This window comes from Excalfactoria chinensis, chromosome 24 (assembly GCF_039878825.1).
Source record: "Excalfactoria chinensis isolate bCotChi1 chromosome 24, bCotChi1.hap2, whole genome shotgun sequence".
In the NCBI taxonomy this organism is placed as follows: domain Eukaryota; kingdom Metazoa; phylum Chordata; class Aves; order Galliformes; family Phasianidae; genus Excalfactoria; species Excalfactoria chinensis.
In genome coordinates this window covers 3,617,984-3,638,481 of record NC_092848.1, presented here as the reverse complement: position 1 = coordinate 3,638,481, position 20,498 = coordinate 3,617,984, and the positions used below count along the sequence as shown (strand labels likewise).

At 45.7% G+C, this 20,498-nt stretch overlaps 1 protein-coding gene across 3 annotated transcripts in view; it reads right to left on the bottom strand.

The window, feature by feature from the left end:
• Positions 1-18,035, bottom strand: part of NSF (N-ethylmaleimide sensitive factor, vesicle fusing ATPase) — a 54,645-nt gene extending 36,610 nt beyond the window's left edge. The window contains exons 1-5 of one of the 3 annotated variants that reach the window (XM_072356372.1): positions 17,905-18,035; positions 10,727-10,812; positions 5,727-5,826; positions 3,812-3,851; positions 122-288 (exon numbers count right to left, since the gene is read on the bottom strand). In XM_072356372.1, the coding sequence (XP_072212473.1) occupies positions 122-288; positions 3,812-3,851; positions 5,727-5,826; positions 10,727-10,812; positions 17,905-17,916 (405 nt within the window). In that variant the 5' untranslated portion in view covers positions 17,917-18,035. Of the gene's footprint in view, positions 1-121; positions 289-3,811; positions 3,852-5,726; positions 5,827-10,726; positions 10,813-17,785 lie in introns of all 3 variants that reach the window. The other 2 variants (XM_072356373.1, XM_072356374.1) reach the window with 2 other exon arrangements.
• Between the last annotated feature and the right edge of the window lie 2,463 nt (positions 18,036-20,498).

The window sequence follows — 20,498 nt, the reverse complement described above, 5'->3', positions numbered from 1 at the left end:
AACTGTCCGTTGTCCTCTGCAGCTAATAGCTCATTATTTAGATATAATTCTTTATATAAGCATTCATTTTACTTAAGGTCTTTTCATCCTTCAGGATATGACATACAAAACCAAAGCACACCTGCTGCCCTACAGAGAAGGCCTGGCTGTTGAACTGTTGGATGAACTCAGCAGCCATCTTGTCAGTGTCATACGGGTTGGAGTCAATGCTCTTCTTCTGCAGAAAGTCTATCTCAATCGTCATCGTGCCAATACACTGCTTAGACTTGTCGAAAGTGTACAGGGAAACTGGAAAAAAAAAGAAAACATTTCAGAATGCACAACCAATTAAACACGCTGTTAGTTTTGCAACACACATTCTTCTATTCTGAATATTCCACGAAATTGAATACCCCATTTCTAATAGAAAATTTTATTTCCCTTTGCTCCTTCTTTCACTATAACATCAAAAACAGAGCAAGTGTATATCTGCTGAAAATCCGACATTTCTTCAATAATATCCTTTAAATAACATCCTTTAAAACAGCTCAAACACCACACAAGCCTAGGGAAAGAGGACAGTGGAGAATGGTAGCACCACAATAGCTTCCTCAATGCCTGCAGCTTTGGAGAATGACTTCAGAAAGATCAAAGGAAACACGTTAAGCCTGAAAAACCACCTACCAGAAGTCACTTTTTTCAACATATCGACTAGCTCTTCTCCAGACAGGGGAATAGAAACGTTAAACTATATTACTGCACTTGAACCTACATGTGATTTATCAGGCTTTCACAGATCAGAACGAAGCATCACCTACAACAGGTCTCACCTATCTCATGTCAAAACTCAGGGCTGATGCCACTAGAAGTAGGACAGAAAACAAAATGCATGAATCACAATTTCAGAGCTACTGCCTCGACACCGTTGATTGGAAACACAGGATCTCACAGAGCAAACTGCCCAAGTAACTCATAAACGAGACTACAGCAAAAGGACAGAAACAGAAGAATGAAGTGACAACCAGCATGGCTTCACAAAGGGCAGACCATGCCTGACATGTCTGGAGGCCTTCTATGGTAGAGAGATGGCATCAATGGACAAAGGGCAACTGATGTCACCTGCTTGTGCAAGGCCTTTGGCACAGTCCCACACCACGTTCTTATCCCTGAGTTGTAGACAGATGGGTTTGAAGGCCGCACTGCTCAGTGGATAAAGAGTTGGTTGGGTGGCTGCAGCCACAGGCCTGCTGTCAATGGCTTTGTCCAAATGGAGGTGGTGATCAGCAGAGCCCTCCAGAGGTACATCTGGGAGCAGTGCTCTTCAGCACCTTTATCAGTGACACAGATATAATGGGGTGGAGTGTACCCTCAGCAATTTGCAGACAGAACTGAGCTGAGAGGAGCAGCTGGTGCCACAGAAGGAAGGTACACCATCCAGGCTCAAGAACTGGGCACATAAGAACCTCATGAGATTCAACAAGGCCAGGTTCAGGGTGCTGGACTGGAACAGTCCCTGATAGGAGTACAGACTGGGAGAAGAGCTTGAGAGCAGCCCTGCAGAGAAAGACTTGGAGATTCAAGTGGACAAAGAGCTGCACATGAGCCAGCAGCACGTACCTGCAGCCCATAAGGCCAACAGCATTCCAGGCTGCATCAACAGAGGGGTGGCAGCAGGGAGAGGAGGTGACTGCCCCCCTCTGCTCTTGTGAGGCCCCAACTAGAGGACTGCATCCAAGCCTGGGTCCCCCAGCACAGGAAAGATGCTGAGCTGTTGGAGCAGATCCAGAGGAGGACTGAGAAGATGATCAAATGCTGAAGCACCTCTCCTATGAAGAAAGGCTGAGAGAGATGGGCTTATTTAGCTTGAAGAAGGCTCCAGGGTGACCTCAAGGTGGCCTTACAGTATTGAATAAAACTTACAAACAGGAGGTACAGCAACTTTTGGTACCAGCAGATAATGACAGGGCCAGGCAGAATGGCTTTAAACTAAACGAAGGTAGATTTAGGTCAGATGTTAGGAAGAAATTATTTATTCAGAGCGTGGTGAGGCAATGGAACAGGCCACCCAGAGAAGCTGTGGAGGCATTCACAGCCAGGTTGGGGTGGGACCCAGGGCAGCCTGATCTGGTGGCTGGCAATCTTGTTCATAGTTGGAGGATGGAAATGGATGACCTTTGAGGACCCTCCAACCTAAGCCATTCTATGATTCTAGGTTTGCATTGAATCTAGAAAAGAAGCTTTGTCTGATACAGAAGCCACCAGCTAATGTAAAGCAGTAGGAACTGAATAAGGGAAATGCATTTCTCACACAATCCCCTATTTGCTGCCAAGCCCCTTGGCAATGGTATGGTTCCAGGCAAATCCTGAGACTTCTGCTAGATGCCAGTGAGGAACTCAGCATCCAGCACCCTCTGCCCAAAGGCAAAGTTGCAAGATTCACTCACCTGGAAAACCTTTCCCATAGCCACAGGAGCCTGAGAGAGCTCAACATCACTGTACCACTATGTGCAGGACTCCATTTTAAACTGACATTTAAAGGAGAGTTTTCATATTACCAGGGGAACAAGACAAAAAGGGAGCCCTGGTGAGTCACTCGTTTTATGAATATATCTCCTGATCTGCAGAATAGCTTTGCAAATCCTTTATTCTCAGCAGGCAGTCATATGATATTTAGTCACTCTGCATGAAATTACTTCAACTGTTGTTTTTTTAATGCACATTCTCAAAGCATTAAGTTTTTAGCAGCATCTAGAATAAGCACAGTCACAAATCACTCCCAACAACTGATGGTGCTAAATATTAGCATGTAACTCTCCAAATAATGTTAGTACTAAAAAGCAGTTGTTGTGGATAGAGGCAGACATATCCCCTCCTACTTGTCACTACAGAGGAAGATGCACAAAGACTTCAGACTTCTGCAAGTAACCATCCTTCCCCACAGACTTCTGAGATCAAAGCAACTGGGAAGGTGATCAGCCAAAGAATGGGCTTCAACACAACAACCTTACCAAAGAAAAGCATGAGACGGCAGCCCTCGTGAGCACACAGGTAATTCCTGATGGTCAAAAGAATGGGTATAATCCATTACCTTCATCAATGCTGCAAAGAAAGTGGAGACTTTCCCATAACAGCAGCTGCTGCCAGGAGTTTGGCAATACTTCAGAAGCTACAGACAGACCAAAGAGCAGCACCTCTAGCCAACAGTGATGCCAACTGTTCAGGCATTCACAGGTAGAGGTGAAAGGCAGTAGAAGCAAATGAAAGAGCATACAAGCTGAGAGATGCAATCTGTCTCTGAACACTGGCAATGGCTCAAAAGGCTCCATTTATTTGAATGGTGGAGTACAAACTTTCAGTCTGCAAGAACTCGAGATGCATCTCCTTCCCTTCATCAAAATGCAGAATCCTTCACCTCTTGTCAAAATTGGCCTTATAGCCCCAAGTAGAAACGCACTGTTTAACAGGGAAAGATCTTGTTCAAAAGGGGAGGGACAGCAAGAAGCTGTAGATCTCTTACAGATGGTGTGTCCAAGAGCTGAGCAATGAACACAATGAGACACCCAGACAACAACAATCACGTTCTCTAAAGCCACAAGGCCAGACTACATGTTCAGTGTGTCATGTTGTCACTCAGGTGTGGACAAAATATCCCAGTGAAAACGTTAGCAGACAGGAAACCAGTGAATACAAGAGCAGCTCATCTCTGAAATGGGGGTTCCGTATTACTTGAAGAAGTGTTGAAGGTGTGGGATTTTCCAATTCGGTTTCACTTCAGCACAGAAACATGGAACTCATTTCTTATACGTCAGCATTGTGCTGCTGTCTGACTTACCGTCTATCTCTTGTCCTATGGAAAGTCCAGCCCATTTTCTCTGTAAAAATAAGACAGAAACTTAAGAAAGCCCGACCTTCAATAGAACACATCTAATAAAAATTTACTGTTAAAAAATCATCCCTTAACTCCCCACCATAAAAACCGTAAGAAAAAGAGGGCAGACCTGGATGAAGGCCCCAGAATTAATAGCGAGTCAATCAGTTCTATTAATAACCCCAATTTCCGACCTTGGGAAGTAATTCTGTCCAACCTCCTACATATTACTAATCACCCCACTGCCTTGGACACCAAAGTTATCACACTGCATACGTTTGGTGATATTTGTTGTTATTTTCCCCCCCATTCTGCTCCTTTTCTACTGAAGGTCAAGTACTATTCATAGTAATGCAATGGGCAAGAACGGTTTTTCCTGGTTATTTTAGTAGCTTAAATGTGGACAATAGATACAGGAAATTGCTACAATGTGCTTGAAGTTACATTAAAACTTGAAGCAATTAAAACCTGTCCAGGTAATTACTAAGAAGGGAATTTTTCAAGCCCATCGGTTTCCTTCAAATGCCCTTAAGAAGTTTTGTGCAGCACAGAACTGCATGAGAAATAAGAAACGGTTCACTAATATGAGATGTGAAAATCTATGACCTTTACAATGTCAAAAGTTATTGCTTAATAATTGCAAAAAACAGTGTTTTCCCAGTGAACAGTCCTGACACAGATCAGCTATTGTATACTTATAGCCCGCTTTTCAGGCTAGGGAATATCCACCATCTCCTAAATACCTCAGCCTTAGAGAGGAGTGAATCACACAAGTATGTAAGTATCATTACACAGGGCTGTGGTAAAATTGCACTTGAAATGCTTTGCTTTGTGGTCAATTATGTTTGGCTTTTTATCCTGGAAGGATCGATGACCTTTTTCAAAAATGAACATTTCCCCCTGAACTCCCTCCTCAATATCTTCATGGATCCAAACCAGAATTAGAGATAAGGAAGGAATTCCCTTGGCATAAGAGGGATCAACCCTTAGAAATGAAAGCCCTGAACTGGAAGTTTATGTACACTTTGATATTTCCAAGCAAGTGAAAACAAACCATGTTTCCACATTCTATCTCATTCTTTACAGTTTCCACTGTTCATCTGCAAGGCCAGGAAGAATCCTTCCTTTCCCCTGACACTGCAGTTCCCCAGCAAAAAGATATCCTAAAAGCCCACCTTCATCTGAAGTACCACCCTACTTAATTCCTTACCAGGAGAGCTTCCCCAGACCTACAATAACTACTGCAATCTATAAAAATGACCACTCAACAGTGAATGCATCCATTTCAGCCCTGTGATACAAATATCTTCTATTGATAACTGGTTTTCAGCCTCGGCAGCTTAAATCATAACTGCACAGACAGTAACTTCACACTCCCTTCACCCACTCATCCGGACAAATGTGAACAACCCATCAAGAAGGAAAAAAAAAAGTACTTTTAGGGATTGTGCCAAGTCATCTGTTGAGGAAAAAAACCTTGTGTGTGCAGCATGGACTCTGCTGCTTGACTGGTTACCAGTAGGCAAATAGGAAAGCAATAAATCAGTGACCCCAGTTGTTGCAGTTCTATGTGTTGCAATTCACTGTGTCAGTTAAAGACTCATTTTTCTACTGAGGAGCTAATTGTATCCATTATTTACCCTAAGCATCATTTAACATGCAGTAGCTTGACTTAATTAAGAAAGAGTGAATAGTTACATCTATTTTATGCATTTAATTGCACATCTCCTCTAGAAATATTAATGATGAGCATAAATTGAGGAACCTTCCTGCAACACAACAAAGAAAATGCTCTAAAAAGAGGAAAAGCAGGGAATGCTACAAATTCACAAACAAAAGGAGATGTTGCTTATGGTTCCTTTATTGAAAGGGTTTATACCTGGGGCAAGCTGAAGGCGATGTTGCCAGGAACAACAGAGGGATGTGTTCTCAGTGTGAAGATGTATTTGTGGTTGGGAGAAGTCTTCACAACAACGTGTCTAGAAGAGAGAACAGGATTTTACTCCAACGTAAGCCCATATGCATTGCTCCCAGGCCTTTGAGAATTAAAAAGAAACAAGCCAGCCTATACCTGTAGCAAAAACCAAGAGGACTTTAGACACACGTTGAGCTAGATGGTCTTAAAGGTCCCTACCACCCCAAGTCATTCTATGGAGAGGGCTCTGAAAGGAATTCTGCACTTCAAACCTATGCCACAATGCTGGCACATAAGTGTCCAATACCTTCAGTGAATACAACATGATCTCAAAGCCCAACTGCAAGACATAACTGCTACTTAAATTTCCCCAAAAGCAGCTCTTTGCTTCAGGAATTGCACAGTACAGACATAACAGAACCAAACTATAACCATAAAACCAACACCACTTTCACATCTCAAGTTTGTCAGATCAAAACTGCAGTCCTTAACTCCAATAAAGAATGTTCCCCCAAATGAGATAGATGATTAAAAAAATAGTATAAATGAATCTTAGCATATTGTTCAGAAGTTTGACTGCAGTAAAACAGAAGGAATTCCAGCCCAAGAAGTAAAATCAGGAGCACTTCAGCTGCCCCTCCTGTTTGCTCATGACCTGCGGATTCTCTTGGAACTTGCTCAAGATCTGAAGACCAAAAATAGGAGCACTGAATTGGAACAGCAGATGTGCTGCACACAGAACTGTTCGAGATAGAAGGGACCCTTAAAGGTCATCTAGTTCAATTCCCCTGCAACGAACAGGGACATATATTTTGGCTGCATTGGGTTTGCATAACAGTTTCAGCTACATGCTAACAAAGAACATACAGCCCTCTAGAAGTAGAGAAAATGTATGGCATGTGTAGCCAAGATGACCAGACACTGCCAGTCACTGCTTACACACCCACGGCAGACACCCTTCCAGGAGCTCTTGACAACACAGAAGCATTTTAACACGTATCTTCTCAGTCAGGTGGACAAGTGGTTTGATTCTTTACCAATTCTGGCCCCGAATTATCCATGAGCTGCCTAAAACCTCACTGCAGGCACGTGCACACTTCCATTTATTCCTGCCCCAAGCAGAAATCCAGAGCCTTGTTCCCTGTAAACAAGTGGCTGTTAATTCCACATTCAAGAAGGATCCAAGGAACCACGGTGCTGTTCAGCCTCACCTTAGGCCTAGGAAGGTGATGGAGCAAGTAATCCTGGAAGACAAATCTACTAAAGGACAAGAAAACAACTGAAAATAGTCAACATGGATAGACAAAGGGAGATCCTGGCCCCACCACCTCACCTTCAGCCACCAGTCACAGCCCCCATCTTGGGGACAATACTGAATAAATGGTTTGTTAGTGACAGGCTGATGCTGATTCATGTGATGACTGTGAGGCCATCCAGAAGCATTTCTGCAGGCTGGAGACATGGGCTGGCACAAATCCCATCAAACCCAACAAATAGAAACGCCACATCCTGCAGCTGGGGAGGAACAACCCTTGCAGCAGCACTGCAAGGGAAATACCCACAAAGAAACAAATTACAGCTATTACATTTGAGCGCTCCACTTGTGGAAAACTCCTCCAGAATGATGGCCCTGCAGTCAAATGGATTGGGGGTGGGGGGGAAAGGAAAATCAGCTCTCTGAAAAAATTATAGCCAAGTTATAAGATTAGAAAAGGTCAAATCCTGACATTCTACAAGGACAGCTGTCACAGGCAGGGACTGATGGTCACACACAGGGACTGATGGTCAGACTGGAATCTTACTGGTCTTTCCAGCCTTAACAATCCCGTGATTCTGAGGACAGCAGAAGAAAGAATTCCAGAGGCTTCAAGCAACTGAAGCATTAAGAAGAATATCCAAAATATGGCAACAGCAGGAAAAATAAAATGTACCTTCTGATACCTGTGTTCACCAGGAGGAAGTTGGAGAGCTCACGGAGACACAAGGGGAAAACCTCAATCTCTTTAATTGCTTCTGCTTAGAACCAAACTAAAGGAGCAACGAGTCATCAGATATTCCCCAAGAGCTCTGCCAGATGAGACTGCTGCAGTAATTCCCATGCAAAATCTTGCTTGAAACTATCAGCACCAAAATATAGCTGAAATGCCAGTTATTAGAAAGGGCTCAAGAACTGACCCAGGAAACCATCAGCTAGTAAGTCTTCTGGCCAGGCTGAGCACAATAGAAACTATAATAGATAAAAGCTTATGGATACACAGGTTAGTGTTGGTGAAGAAAAAGCATAGTACTCGTGCAGGAGAGGATACCTTACACGTCTTTGCAAAGAACACTGTAAGTACATTAAGGATCCAGGAGGCACCTGCTCACATCTTCACCTTAGGAACACAGAGTCATTTAGATAGGAAAAAAACCTTATGATCATTAATTCCAACTGTCAATATGACCTACAGAAAGAGGCTTTGGGCAATAAAACACTATTAGAACGTTTCACTCTGGAAAAAGAGGACTTATGCTCTACAGAGGGTGGTTTGGACCTTGATAGGAGGCTTTGAATCTTCCAAAAATCGGGCTTTGGACCCTCCAGCTCAGGGGCTGCATCATCCCAAAGGAGTGTTTTGATCTCTTAAAATAGGCATTTGATTCCCAAAAGAGTCTTTGGCTCCTGGCATGTGCCTTCAGGCACTACAAAGGAGGCTTTGAGCATTGAAATAAAGCTTTGAGCCTTCACATAAGGTAGTGGTTAATGGGTGGGAGAGGGGCTGACCATTAAAGGAGTCTCTGGGCACTAAATTCAGGCCCCTAAAATGAAGTTTGTCCTGTCAGAGAATGCCACGGACACCCAAGAGGAGGCTTTGACCCCTAAAAAGAACACTTTGAGCCTTAAAATAAGGCTCCAGGTCTGAAAAATCAGGCTGAAGGTGATAAAACTATCTTCAGATCCAAACTATAGACACTAGGCTCTGAAAAGAAGGGTTTGGTGCTTAACCACAAGACTATGGCCTGTAAAATAGAGTGCCCTTTCTAGACACCAAGATAGAGAGTTTAAAGCTTTAAGAGATTGTTTGTGCCATAAAAAGGAAGTCCTAATTCTTAAAATGAGGCTCTGGACCCTACAATGGACCCTGAGAATGACTCTCTGAACCCCAAACTGAGGGGCTGGGTCCTTGAAAAAGGACCCTGGAACCTGTAACTGAGAGAATGGCCACAAGCCTAATTCATGTCATCGCTTTTTGGCAGTACGTACATTGTAAACAACAGTTCTCAAAGGATGAGTCACAAGAAGAGTAAAATGTCATCAGAACACTCTGATGAGTAGAGAACTCATCAAGGATTGCACTCACTTCTATAGAACCAGAAAAAAAACATCACGTGTCCCACTAGTTTTATGTCTTTCTTGCTTTTTTTTTTTTTTTTTTTAACTAAAACAAGAAAAAAAAATAGAAGTTTTGTTACTTACATAAATAAACTGTATTATGTATTTTACATGCAACCCAAGACAGTTTTATTCACTCGGTGTGACCCAGGTAAGCCAAAAGGTCAGACACCCTTGGGACAGCAGCATGTCACAGTGTCACATATCAAACCAAGAATGGGACCACAACAATGTACCTCATCCCATGAACTCATGCGTCATAAAATCATGACTCATACTTCTCCAACACACAGGGTGTGGAAAACGAAGCATGAAAAGAGCTATGGCGGCAGCTTGGAGCTAAACAATCTCACTAATCCACAGTCGAGGTCCCAGCTCTAGACCACAAGAACCAAATGTAAGAGTTAAAGCTAAAACCTGTAAAAGTTCACAAAAAAAAAATCCCTGCAGCCAATCCTGATTAGGGCAATACAAACCAGAACTGCTGACAGCACACACATTGCTGCAGCAGATCATAGGGATGGTCTTGCTCAGTGCATCTGCAATGCAGCAGAATGACTACATCTTTCAGCGCTAGCTGAACACTGAGACGTTTATACTGCAGCCTTTTACTTTTCAAAACAATTTATAGCATTTGTTCACAGTCAAACATATGCTGCCTGCTTTGTAAGCCCCAGTTTCTACAAATAGGAGGCTCCGAAGCAAGTCCCAGTATACTGCTGCCTGTATATTTCAACAAATGCAATGAAAGTGTTCTCAGACTGAAAGAGATCACATCCAAGCAGACAACACCACCTGCTTCCAATCCTAAATGTTTTCCTGGTTTGGGGGTGGAGGGAGAGGTGGTTTGGGTTCTGATGTTTCTTTGGCACTAAAGGTGCAGTGCAGGAGCTCTCCAGGGTGACAGAACAGCACAGACAGAGCCAAGTCCTGAAATGCTGCTACCTCCCACCCTCCCTTCAGGGCCATTCATTCTCCATCCTCAGCAGACTTTATCTGAGCTCTAAGGATATCATTCAGTATTACTTCTTAACAGTGCTTCCCATTCAAAAAAATTACTTTTAAACAAGTTTTGTCTTTCTCAGACAAATCAAATCCAAATTCAGCTGCATGGACTTATAATTAAAGTACCCAAATTGTTGTGCCCACACTCTGGTTGTCCTGCCCTGTTGTTCTCATGCATGAAAGTCTCTAGGAGCAGAGGTGGTTTCTACTGACATTGCTCAGTACCCCAGTGTGATGTGAAAATGGGAAGGTGCCCCCAGTAACACAATTAAATGATACCAATCTAGCTGAAAATTATCTCAACTATGTAACAGGACCAACTAAAAAAAAAAAGAAGATGAAAAAGGGCCCAAGTTCCTACATTAAAAAGTGTTTATAATTACTTCAGCAGCTCTCAAGCTGGAAATACTTGTGAGAAAAAATTACCATTTTTGAGTATCTCCAGTTCTGAGAAAGCACATCTGAAGTTCTGGTCTCTAAAGACACACAATTTTTAATTAACCTACTGTATCTGAAATTCAATTCCATCTCTGCTCAAGCTGTGAAAACAACTCCTTTTTGGTTAAAAGTTGAAAGACACACTTACTGTCCAGATGGGAAGTCCGCCTCATTCACCACAGCACAGTTCGTTAATGACAGCTCATCAGTGGGGCATCGTGCTGCTTGCATAGGCTATGAAAGAGAGAGGTGGGAGAATACATCAAATGAAACCATATTTCTCCTTCATGTCTCATAACTTCTGTAAATCCCTAAGAAATTAAGTCCCATGAGAGCACAGTCCATTGTCACTGATGTGCTCTTCTCTCCATTGGTTTCTCCAAAATCTTCCAATCAACAAAGATGAGCGTATCCAAAACCTCTGTCTAGAATGCCTCTAGAAATGTAGAAAATGATGGAGAAGGCATGATATCCCTATGGCCAGCTACAGACTGAAAGCTTTAATTCAGAGCCACACTAAATACGATCCTGCACGATGCTATTTTCAGAGTCCAAACCCAACTATTTTCTCTGTCAGACTCAGTTTTGCAGCCAGAGCAACCATTTGTCAGCATCAACTTATTTTCTCTTAAGACACGCTTAAAACTCAACACACTTATCACACACAGCACCCAGCCCATCACACCCCGTAACTCTGAGCCATGTGAGAAAAGAACCAGGGTGAATTCGTCTCCACGTGGATTGAAGCAGCTTTTCAGCTAACAGTGTGATTCCTCTATAGAGCCATGGCTACTTGGAAATGGGTTTATTCCTTATTTTATAACGCTTAACTGCCCTTGACATATGTGACAACAGAGCTACATTCTGCTTTCAGCCTTGAGAACAGTTTTATCTACCCAAATCTGAAGAGTAGTGAGAAATTTAATTAAATATTCTTGTAGTAATAGACTTCAGTGGACTTCCAACACACACTGGTAAAGCACGTCGCATTTCAAACAGGGTTATTCACCAGGTTATCAGTTGTTCAATTTGCTGAGAGCAGTGCAGCAGGTAGGATATTTCTGGACAAAACAGAGCTCCTGGATTAAGACTCTTTACAGCACGAGTCCTCAAATGCATTTTTAATCCTTCCTGACACGCCGCTTCCTACACGAACTGTGAGCGCCGCTTCTCTGGGTTATTTCTGTCTGCTTCTGGGAACGTGCAAGCTTTGCTGTAAGGAAATTCAGAACATGAAGAGATGCACTGCAAACCCAGCACAAAGTGCTCCTTTGCCAAGCTGTACAACGTGATAGGGGTGTGGGGAAATGCAGCTCCCCCTGCAGCAGCACCGTGCCAGCCACCCCACTGCCCACATTTGGGGTTCCAAATGCTACTTAAGCTTAAAGGAATAAAAGAAGCCCTCTCTGCCTCCAGATGTTGCCCTGATTTATCCAAGGACGAGACTCCAAGGACAGAGGACCTCTGGGGAGGTGATTCCATGTTCCAGACTGCGTCTCCTTCCTAGAGCCAAAGAAATCCATCATGCAGCTCCAACACTGCAGTACTGCTCCTAGATCTGCATCCACACCAACAGCCCCTCTGTTTGCCAAGAGAGAAAGGACACAGTGTGATGCACTGATAAATGTCACAAGGAGAGACAAACATGTAGGACCTCACCCTCGGATTTATGAGACATCAGCAATGCTGCCTCCATTCCTCTACTACTGAACTGATGTACAATGTGAGAATCCAGCACCAGGGCATGAAAATCAGTGCCATGCTCAATGATCCCAGCATATTTAGCAAACAAATAGCTCCATAACAATAAAACACCATCACGTCCTCAATATCAGAGAGGGCTGTTTTTTTTTTCCATTCCAAAGTTCCATGGATTCCTATTTTCCTGCAATGAAATACAACACTGAATCATCCCTGCTCCTTGGAGAGCTCAGCTCAAAATGAAAGGCTATTTGGGTACTTTCATCCACACATAAAAACACCCGTTCTCATCCTGAATTTCAAGACCAGCATCCTAACCAAAGGCAAAAGCAAAGCCTTGCACTCACTTAGAAACAGAACGAATCCTGAAATCTTTGCAGTACTGCAGAATACTGAGCACCAAGTACAACACGATGGTTAATATTTGTGAACTGTAAGGCTGATGACAGAGGAAGCTGAAGAAAAACACATCTCCCATTACTGAAAGCCCACGAGAGATTCGTTGGTGGTACACAATAGAAGCACACTGCTACCTGTCAGCTGAATATAAGAGCTAAAACATTACACGGTAAGGCAAAGACGCTCTTCGTTTGGAACAGCTTAACTCATTTAATTTCCTAATCCTACCCAGGAGATTATCAAGCAGCTCCTACAGCCGAGGCAGCTTTTGCTTTCTGCACTGCTTCTGCAAAGCAGACACGCATGAAGCATCGCACCCAGTACAGTTTGTGCCAATGGATCAAGTGGCAACTGAACCTGAGGAAAGAAGTGAGAATAAATGAGCAGGGGAAGCACAAGCAGCAGGAGACTGCTGCACACAGATGGCAAACACCAGCACAGCGTGCAGGAAGATGAGCTGAGCAGAGCTGGGTCGGCAATGGCCTGGGAGGAGACAAATGATTCTCTTCCAACACAGCAAAGTCCATAGAGAAAAAAGCATTCTCCTTCTGTGACCAAAACCACACGCAGCTGCACCAGGAGTAATCCAGGTCACCAGGATTATCTTATACCTTCTCCTGAGCCACATCAGAGCACAGGATGCTTGAAAACACAGCGGCCAACCAAGTCCTTCCATGGGGCATCCTTCTGCTCTGTTCTTGCTGAGATAACCAAGAGCTGCCCTCGAAATAGTTTCTGCAGCAGCCTGTGATTCACAGACCCTCCGGGTGAGCACTGAGGCCAGAACAAGGCTGGCAGCACACGCTCCAAGCATATTCACCATCTCAGCATAACCAGAATTTGTAAACATTTAATCTACAGCTTTAGATACAAACAGAGTCTAACCTTCCTGACCTAACAGTTCTGAAATCACCGCAGCAGCCCCGTTTCTACCACAGCCTATAGAGGAACAGACAGCCCTCAATGTCAGAGCTGTTGGGTTTTTTAACCTTTGTAAGAACACTCTGTCTGAGTATCATCAGTGACCCATCACACCTCGCAGAACAAAACATGGTTCAGTTGAAAACACACCCTGAGCACCTGCAAAGGCAAATGACTGCAGCTCCCTTAATGGAAGACACAGCCTAAGGAGTCACTGCAGGTCTCTGCAGATTGCAATTACAAAGCAAAAACAACAAGCAAGCAAAAAGTAAAGCTTTAGTTGATAAAAAAAGAAGACACAGCATTCAAATTTTACAAAATTAGTGCAAACTTCTTGTTTGCAGAGATGCCAATTAGCAGCCAAGGCAGCACACGCACATGCTGATATACCCCGAGGCACACATTTAGCAGGGAACACACTCAGCAACAGATGCCCTAAATGCTGCACTTCTAAAATTAAAAGTGAAGACGAATCATTAAAGTTGTTCACAGTTTGCTGAAGGTTTTCCTGGACATCACAAAAAAATAAAGCTTCCAGAGTTGCAGCTCAGGAGGCCCTTCTGTCTGCTCCATGTAGCCTCTGTCTGCTGGGAGCTCTGGTTCTGGGTGGGGAGAAGCTGCATTCTATGTACGAAGCTCATAAATAGCAATTTTCTTCTCCTGTTAAGAGAGGAAAGTTAAGATCTCGGGATAAGCATTGCCTTTTTTGCCAAGACATGGACATGCCTCCATGGAGAGTCAAGACAATCTAGAAATCACTTCCCTTTCCCCCACAAAAGCCATTTTATTGCCACAGAAGTGGCAAACTCAGCAAGGAGAGGTTGTATTTATTAGCAGGGTTAAGGTTGTATTTATTAGACTGCTCTCACTTTGTAAGGTTTACAGCCCAACATGTTCAGCTCTGCTAACTGCAATGCTGTTTCACTGGGTGCACGTGGCTTCGGGGTCTTGGATGCACTCTATCCATTACTCTGCAGTGTTATCAGAAACACAGATCACAGTTTCAAGACTGAGATGTTTGTCAGATTAAAAAGTAAATGAGGACGACACCTGGACACACGTTTCTTATTATTTGTTTAGAAAAAAAAAATAATGAGGTCAAAAACACCCTCTTCACTTGGAATTGGCTCCAGGTGCTGCCACCCCTTGCTTATCCACACACCCCCCCCGATGGGCTGCACCAGCACTAATTATTCCAGGACACCGACTGCTGCACCCAATTATAAGCAGCCCACGTTCCAGACCCAACGCCTCACCAGCAGAAGGAAATAACTCGACACAACTTGAGGGCATAACTTACTCCAGATTTTGTGGCAGAAGGTCATTGCTTTATTGCATCCCAGGAGGGCAGAGCAACGTGCTCCATCTTCCTGCACAGCTCACACTTGGCCCTTCTGAACTATCTGTCCTACATACACATGAAAGAGCGTTCCAGCACTGCAGCAGGGTCAGAAAGCCTGAAGTTCTGCCCGGATTTAAATGAGATGCAGCATCAGATGGCTGCAGCTCACAATGACAGGATTTGTTAAGAAGGCTTTTCTATCAGCCATAGCAACATCAATAATTTTATTTGACTGAAAACCCTGTCCTGCCCGATGGGCATCCCAGCAAAATGTATATTTAGCTTCTTCCTAAGGACTGGATTTCTGCAGGCTCAAACAGAGCTGATTTTATGACAGCATGAACTCACTCCAAGCTACATCTTAAGGCATCTCCCAAACCAGATCTCCCAAATAGGATCCTTTCCTAAATGACCTGCTAGAACCAAAGATAAGAAGAAAGATCTTGCTGCATCCCCTGAGCAGAGAAGGGAAATTCTTAATTAAGGTAGTCATCCCGACTGCCTGCGGTGAGACAAGAATTGACATTCTCTGGTACTGAGGTTGTTGGGAGTGGTCAGAATCACAGAATCATTAAGGTTGGAAAAAACCACTATGACCATCAGTCCAGCCATCCACCTACCACCAGTACTGCCCACTCCACCGCCAGCAGCTCCCTCAGCACCCATGGGTGGATCCCATCCAGCCCCACAGACCTGTGGTGGTGCAGGTGGAGCAGCAGGCCTGAATCGTAGGGGGTTTATTCTCCTCCCCATCCCAGACTTCCAAATCAGGGAGCGGAGAACCTCGAGGATTGCTGGTCTGACCATTACAGACAGACATAAAGAAAGCACTGAGAACCCCAGTCTTTTCCTTACCCACAATGGTCACATCCCCCTCCGCATCCAGTAAAGGGCAGAGATCCTCCTTAGTATCACACTGACATTTTTCCCTGTTGCTTTTAACTATCAAAGTTTGGGGATGCTGTTCCTGCAACACTAAGCCAAGCAGCAAATCAATCACAGATGACAAGGCCAGACATCCCATACCCACAAACAAACACCCCACACCCACAAACTCCGATGGCCGACCATTTTATTCCAAATAATCCATCGTGGATTTCTGTAAAGCAGAAGTTCTGTAAGAAGCAGCTCAATGCATTTGCAGTGATTTTGCAAAGCATGGTACAGAGCTGCAGAAGTGACCTCAGACAAAGACATTTCAATTCAGTTTTCTCCTGCTCCCCTGTTTCTTTGGAAGCACTACAAAAGTGTCAGCAACAGATTAATGATTGCCACACTGCAAGAACTAAGTTGACAAATGGTTCTGCACCTACAAAGAATGATTCCCTGTGTTGCTGAAAGGAGGAGAAATCAGAATGTAGACTAAAAACAAACACAAATCCCAGACTCAGGCTCACAAAGCATCCCACCTAAAACTGCCCTTTGATGCACTGCAAGGAGCAGAGCAGCATCAGCACAGAGTTCTGTAACACGAGGGACCACAGTCTGTCCTTCACTGCAGTTCCTATCTATTTGATAGTTGATTTCAACAGGTATCTGCAATGCATCTCCTGCTCGGATCACTGATGCTTCTGGAGGGGTTGTGGTACAGTTCTGCAAGGTACACCAACATCTGCTATTAACAGAGTGAAACCAAAATCATTTCCAGCCACAGATACAAGAAGCAAACAGGCCAGTGCCTCCCAGCCCTGCATTGATGGGAACAGCACTTCATGATGTCCCCAGATCCCAAACAGCACACAGGAAAATGATGCTGGGGTTATACAAGTTGCAGCTGTTGCATAACTGCAGCCACACAGCTCTGCTTTGCTTCCAACACCACTTCTCCATGCAGCTCTCCATTCTGGTGCAGTATGAGCTGAATCACAGCGCTGGACCAACAGCTTGATGCTGGCTGGAACAGGACAGAGCAAGCTCTGCATGAGCCACCTGCAGCCACTGCAGTTCTCTCTATGCATTCTCCAGGTTTAAGTATCTTTCAATCACATTAGGCAGGGGAGAGCATCAGTGCTCCAGCATCAGGCTCACCTGTTGTAATGGGGATATCACACACCTCCATCCTCCCACACACTGCTCCTTATTTATACAGACCAGCATCCAACGTGACACTGAACTGTGTGCTGTTGGTTGCTCACCTGACCTCTGCATCATTCTCCTGCTGCCATCCCACGTTCCTTTACACATTAAGGCCTTTTTGCTGATTATTTTAGCTAAGCAGTCACCAACAGGATTCTATTTATTTATTTATCTTTAGGAAATACACGATAAAACCACTGCACAGTCCTTAAGATGTGTTTCAATCCAACATAACCTGGACCCACATTCAGTGCTCATAGTGCCCATGGGGATGAGGAGCCAGCAGGAACCCCACAAATCTGCCCCATATCCCAGCAGAGCCTCAGAGAACCCCACAGAACTGCCCCACAGAACTGCCCCACATCCCACCTCGGGAAACCCTACAAACTGCCCCATATCTTATTTCAGGGAACCCCACAGACCTGCCTCAGGGAACCCAACACACTGTCCCACATCCCACCCCAATGAACCCCACAGGCCTGGCCCATATCGCGTCAGGGAGCCCCAAATCCTGCCCCACAACCCCAGAGTAGAAAGGGCCCCCACGATACCCTTAAGGGACCCTAAAATCCCCTATAACCCAAGAGGAACCTCGCAGCACCCTACACCACACCCAGCAGCCCGCAGGGGATCACAGCGCTCCTCGAGGGCCCTACAGGGTCAGCGGCCCACACAGAACCCCCCGAGGACCCCAAATCTCCACTCCCCATAACCACAAGGGGATCACCACGGCAACCTTCGGGTACCCCTCAGGCTGAGAGAACGCACCCCAACACCTAGCGAGGGGCAGAAGAGACAGGACAAGGCCGGAGGTAATGGGGAGAAGCATCCCACAGCCCGGCAAGAAGACAGGAAACAACCATCCCCCCTCTCCCCCCCTCACTTACCCGCCCCGCCATCTTGTCGCCTCACACCGCAGCGCAGAGCCACGGGGAGGTGCCGCGCATGCGCAGAAAGGGGAGGAACGGACTGGAACTGCGAGGTTGCGGGTTCGAGGCTGACCGGGGCCGTTTGCGGGGTAAGGCGGATCTGTTCTATAGAGCACAGCGTCGTTATTGAGCACCACAGCGTCATTTCCAGGGCCCGTATTTGGGAACCAAAGGCACTGTTTGCTCACCTGATGCCTAATTTTTCACACGTGGAGTCTTATTTTAGTGCCCAAAGCGTTATTCTTATGGCACAAAGTCTCCTCTTGGGTGTCCATGGCGTCCTCTGGCAGCACAAACTTCAACCTGCAGGACAAGGCCTGAAATTGAGAGCCCAAAGTCTCCTTTAACAACCAGGAAAGTGACAAACCCACCCTAAAACCACCCCAAGGTACCCTACAACCCACCCCACACCCCACCCCAAGGAACCCTACAACCTGCCCCAACACAGCTCCGTATTGCAGGGGCCATCCTTCAGGACCTGCTTTATAAGGGCTTTTTTTGATGCTCTGTGCCAGCAGACAAGGGCAGAGCCCCCACTGACATCCATCTGGATTTCAGCAGCATCTCCATAACATCACAGACTCACTCAAGAGCACAATGGCTCAGGTTGGAGGGGACCTTAAAGACCACCCTGTTCCAACCCCAATGCCACATGCAGGGCTGCCACCCAGCAGAACAAGGCTGCCCAGAGCCCCATCCAACCCAGCCATGGATGCCACTGAAGCATCCATAACCCCCCAAGTCCTTCTCCATAGGGCTGCTCTCAGTGAGCTCTTCTCCAGCCTGTCCTCCTATCTGGGACTGCCCCAACCTTGCACTTGGCCTTGTTAAACCATCTATTCAATGTGCTAATGGCATCTTATTGTGCCTACAGATTAGAGGTATATACAGATCTGAAAGCCCACAGCTGCTCTCCCAGCCTCCTAACACATACCAAGCCACGAGTTAAGCTCATCCTTTGGATGGGAGGCCTGGCAGCCTTTAAGACCAATCGATTGCTCAGCCTTTGCTTGGAATGCAGCCATATCCTGCCCTTGCAGGTTGTGTTTCCCCATGGTCAGTTTTACCACTGACTCTTTGCAGCCAGACTTCTGGACGTGGATTTTTTATAGGCTCCACCTCCTGGGATTTGGTTGTAGCAATGCTTTGCTCTTTGGAACAGATCACATTGGACAAGCTGTCTCACATTGAGAGATGACCAGCCCTGCATCCCCCCAGTGCAACATTATGTGGGAGAATGAAATCCCTATTGTGGTCTCCTGCCTTGAATTCGCTTTGTGTAAGGAAGGCAAGCAAGTGATTGGACTCCAAAGTGAGGTTCAATGCTGTCTCCAAAGCTGGCCTCAACAGCCTGGAAATCAATTGTGGGCACGAGCTGCGGTGCATCAGCAGCCTGTTACCTCATCTTCCCGAGCAGGGCTTTGATAACATCATGACATATTCATTGATTGAACCTCCTCAGACAGGTAGCAGTTCAGTGCTAACAGCATGTAGCAATTCAGTGCTAACAAGGCAGGGCATGTGGAGCTCCTGCAAAACGGAGCCCACCCCCTCAGGAGCTCTGTAACACCAAAGAGCCCAGCTGACATCCAAGCTGCCCTGACAGGCTTCATTTTCAACACCACTTCCTACCTAAAGCGAATGCACTCCTATCTCCTGATGGATGGTTCCTGATGGCGTGCAGCTCATTTTGATAGGGAATTTGGAGTCTCAAAGACACAGAACACCAAGTAAATCGGGTAAAACCCTCCTCAGTCAACAACATGGGGTGTGTAGAGTGTGAGCCCCCAGTAAGGGTGGGATCTTCTCGGTGGCATGCAGCAATAGAACAACGGGCAGCAAAGGAGGCTGACAGCGCTGGAACAAGCTGCTCAAAGTGGCATCTTATGGAGTCTCCTTCTCTGGAGATGTACAAATGTGTCTGGATGGGATGCCCTCCTGGGTGACCAAATTGCTTCAGTTCTCTTCACACTCTGCCTGGTCCCGTGCCCCAGCAACACACCATCTCCCTGCTTAAACAGGGCCTCGCGGAGCTCTGGACAGGATATCACAAACCTTAAACATTTAGATAGCACTCAAATTGCCCCACGGCCCAGCACGGCCCAGCGCTGCCCTCCTTTCCCTCTGAGGAGCTGCGGCCGCCATGAGGCCTTCCTTCCCTCAGCTTCTCCTGCTCCGGGCCCAACGCACCGCGGGTTCTCAGCACTCCTCACAGCCGCACCCTCAAGCCCGTCCCCATCTCTGTAGCATCTTTATAACCCGTTCGCCCGCAGGACTGACAAATAAAGGCAGCTAAAGGCGGCTGAACGCAGCGCTCCCGCACGCCCCAAACCGCGAGGAGACACTGAGGCGTCTGAAGGCGAGGCGCTATCTCCGGGCGGACAACGGCTACACGCTCGCTGATTGGCTGCTCTCGAGCCGATGAGGGCGGGCTGAATGCCAGCGTAATTTTTCATTGGCTACACCTCGACGGACGAAGGCCAATAGAAATAAAGCGAAGTTGCCACGTGACCGGCGACCGGCGTCCGTTGAGCCGCGTGGAAAAGAACGGC